Consider the following 3,371-nt stretch of genomic DNA (forward strand, 5'->3'; position numbering starts at 1 on the left):
TATATATATATAATGAAAAACGGATAAACTATACAAACAATAATAACACAACACTGAATTAAACATACATAGAAACTGAATATTTGTTAACCCAATTTTTATGGCCTCTGAAAACTCAAATAAACTCTAGTATCAGATTAATCTCATAAGTAGAGAAATCTAAGAGAAAGGAAATTTCTCTGATTGTATCAGTACAAGGTAATGTGTCAAACTACGTATACCATTCAATTTGATTTATAAAATAAAAAGTTTATAGAAGAACCGAGATTACCAAAGAAATGCTGATAATTTTCAAACAACGAAAAGATATCTACACTTTTATCAGAATTTTTTTTTTTCTTATCAAGTTATACGGTTGGTGGATATATAGAACGCACGTAATTATATCAATTCTTACTTTTCCAATTGGAAAATATAAAAGTAAGACGAAATTCATGATGCTCTAAGCTTCATTTAATTTTAATAACATTCAATACCATTGGGACCTGATGCATAGCAAAGTTTCGCGAATATTTTACAAACCAGCAAATAGCAATACCTTAACAGATAAAATCCCGTTTCTTATATAATAAAATAAAGGCTGGTTTAAAACACATCACGAATACATCTCTTCTACAGGAGCTCTGTAACATTTTCGATGATTTTATTTGACCTTAGAACACGTATATCCAGTTACGTGGGCTGGGAGTCATCTAGTATGGCGGGAAAGGAGCGGCCACAGTTGACGCCCTCTTTGGAGTTGAAGCACAAAATACCGCCTTAGTCATCTTGTTCATAAAGTCACTAACAATTAATCAAAGACGACAAATTAGAGTCTAGCCAATCGCCACCTAAGATATCCGTAACTTCAGAGTTCGCATAATCAGGAAATTCAAAGTGAGAGCCGCAGCTGGAACTGGCTGTTTCTAGAGAGGGGAAGTCTGAAAGAGATGTTATGTTGAGGCTCTTCAACTCTGCCCACGCAGACGGGAGCTGTAGTGCCTCGGTAAGAGCGTCTAGATCGGCTAAACTATTGTCCATAAGCCCAGTAGAAGTGTCGGTATCTTGGGAGATCGCAGGTTTTGACATCTCACGAAAAGTCAACTTTTTATATCCGCCATCATCGTATAAACTTACATTAGTACTCTCCGGAGAAGCAGGCTCGTCTTCTGACAGAGAACACGGCACTTTACTGGGGGGAGTTACGTAATCCACAACCATCTTCTCATATTTAGTCGACCCCATAGATTCTTTAAACTTTTTGTCAATGGTAAGCTTTAGTTTCAGTCTGTTGTAGTTTACATCGCCCACAGGAGCCGAGACTGACGGAACACCGTAATGTATCCGCGACTGTTTAACTGGTTTGAAGCCTTTCTTACAATTGGTTACTTTGTGCTTTGTGGCCGGCTTCTTTTCTTGCTTTACAGTTGTCGGTTTCGCTTTCTTGCGCGGCCGATATTTGTAGTCGGGGTATTCCTGCATGTGTAGGACCCGGAGCCTTTCGGCTTCTTGTATAAACGGCTGCCGCTCGCTTTCCGTCAGCAACTTCCACCTCTTCCCTAGCTGCTTACTGATCTCTGCATTGTGCATGTCCGGCTGTTGTTCACAAATCTTCCGCCGTTCAATCTGGCTCCAGACCATAAAGGCGTTCATGGGACGTTTAACACGACTTGTAACTTTTTTACACTGTGTGGCATCAGTGTAAGGGGTGTTGGAGTTGACGTCCACCGTCATGGAGCCGAATATAGGCAAACTTTCACGTACGTGTTGCTCACGCTCGTCGGCACCACTATCGTGAATTTCCGCTGTACCTGCAGACATTTGCGCCCCGCAAAGCAGCTGAGGTAACATGAAGAACAACGAATACTAAAGTTACTTTACCAAATTATTCCACTTCTTTCAAACATCTACTTGTAAAAAAGAGTTATGTACTAAAATAAAAATGTCCTTTTACTGGAATATACTAAATATAGGAATAGGGTTCTCTGTTCTAACACATCACCGCACAAATAAACTGTAGACTGAAGTTAGCACACTACTTACCCGCCGTTTTCAAAGACGGCATTGATGACGACACACTATGATTAACCAATCCAGAACTCTTATAAAGCAGACGCTCTCGACGTGACTGTTTTCGACGCCTCCAGATGGCAACAACTAACCATTCCACCGGAGTATCTGCACTAGTACGATAATCTTAGAAGCCACCTATTGAGAGAATAGTTCCCTGAATACGATAATGAATGGTAATTAGTATGTTAACATTTAGTTCAGTGATTGAAAAACAGAAACATAATGTCATGATACTAATGATAATTTAAAAAAACGAGTTAATCGCCTTAGCCTACATAAAAATCTGAACAAACACTTATCGTAAAAAAACAACTAATTATCGGGTTCTTTAATCGATGAAAATATTACGATATTTCGGTAGCCGCTTCTTATGCACTGTTGTACTTGACCTTAGGACATGTAGGTTGCTGTCATTAATGCAACGTTGGGTTGAATTCCTTACTAGCAAGACCCTAGGTGACTCAGCTTTAAACTTGGGGCTTATATCGCTTAAACTCATGGTTCGATATCCGTTGTTGGTAAACAGCAGAGGGTCCATTGTATTGCTTTTCGTTTAAAAAGAGACAGACTTACCGCTTAATACGATAAAAGTTTCAATGTCTCCTGTGTAGTATTCTTTGTTTCCACAATGTAATATTTTTTTGTTTTAAATTATAGCACAAGTTCTACACTGCTTTGTTTCGTAATTATAATTCAAATAATATGTTCACACTACCGTCTCCTACTTAGCAGTTTATAGGTTCACACTGTTTCTCTTTCCCATCGCTATACATATACATCGCTTCAGTATTCAAGCAATGTATTCACACTGTAGTGTCTTTTAGCAACCAAAAAATATATCAACACTGTAGTATCTTTCAGCAACCAAGAAATATATCCATACTGTAGTGTCTTTTAGCATTCAAGCAATATATTCATACTGTAGTGTCTTTTAGCATTCAAGCAATATATTCATACTGTAATGTCTTTTAGCATTCAAGCAATATATCCATACTGTAGTGTCTTTTAGCAGCCAATAAATGTAGCCACACTGTGATGTCTACCTTTTAGTATTAAAGCAGTATATCAACACTGTATTGTTTAACATTTAGAATTAAAACAATAATTTCACATAGCTACTGTCTGCTACATAGTAATAAATTATTATCTCTAAGTGTAAATGTCTCCGGTAATAGTGTTCTATACATGCTGTATTAGTTGTCTATTAAATCCAGATACAATGAGTAAAAGACAAGTAGGATTTGAAACAATATGTGACATTAATAATAGTAATCTATTCTAGTAAACTGTTCAACAGACAAGCTGTTTAAGATACTAAA

The 3,371-nt window shown here is 37.3% G+C and overlaps 1 protein-coding gene across 2 annotated transcripts in view; it reads right to left on the bottom strand.

Annotated features, from left to right (window-relative positions):
* The window catches only part of LOC106476426 (transcription factor SOX-4-like), a 6,715-nt gene extending 4,477 nt beyond the window's left edge, over positions 1-2,238 (bottom strand). The window contains exons 1-2 of one of the 2 annotated variants that reach the window (XM_013937085.2): positions 2,023-2,226; positions 85-1,818 (exon numbers count right to left, since the gene is read on the bottom strand). In XM_013937085.2, the coding sequence (XP_013792539.1) occupies positions 784-1,800 (1,017 nt within the window). In that variant the 5' untranslated portion in view covers positions 1,801-1,818; positions 2,023-2,226 and the 3' untranslated portion in view covers positions 85-783. Of the gene's footprint in view, positions 1-84; positions 1,819-2,022 lie in introns of those variants that run through there. The other variant, XR_002609167.1, reaches the window with a different exon arrangement.
* Between the last annotated feature and the right edge of the window lie 1,133 nt (positions 2,239-3,371).

This window comes from Limulus polyphemus, unplaced genomic scaffold (genome assembly GCF_000517525.1).
Source record: "Limulus polyphemus unplaced genomic scaffold, Limulus_polyphemus-2.1.2 Scaffold10546, whole genome shotgun sequence".
Lineage (NCBI taxonomy): Eukaryota > Metazoa > Arthropoda > Merostomata > Xiphosura > Limulidae > Limulus > Limulus polyphemus.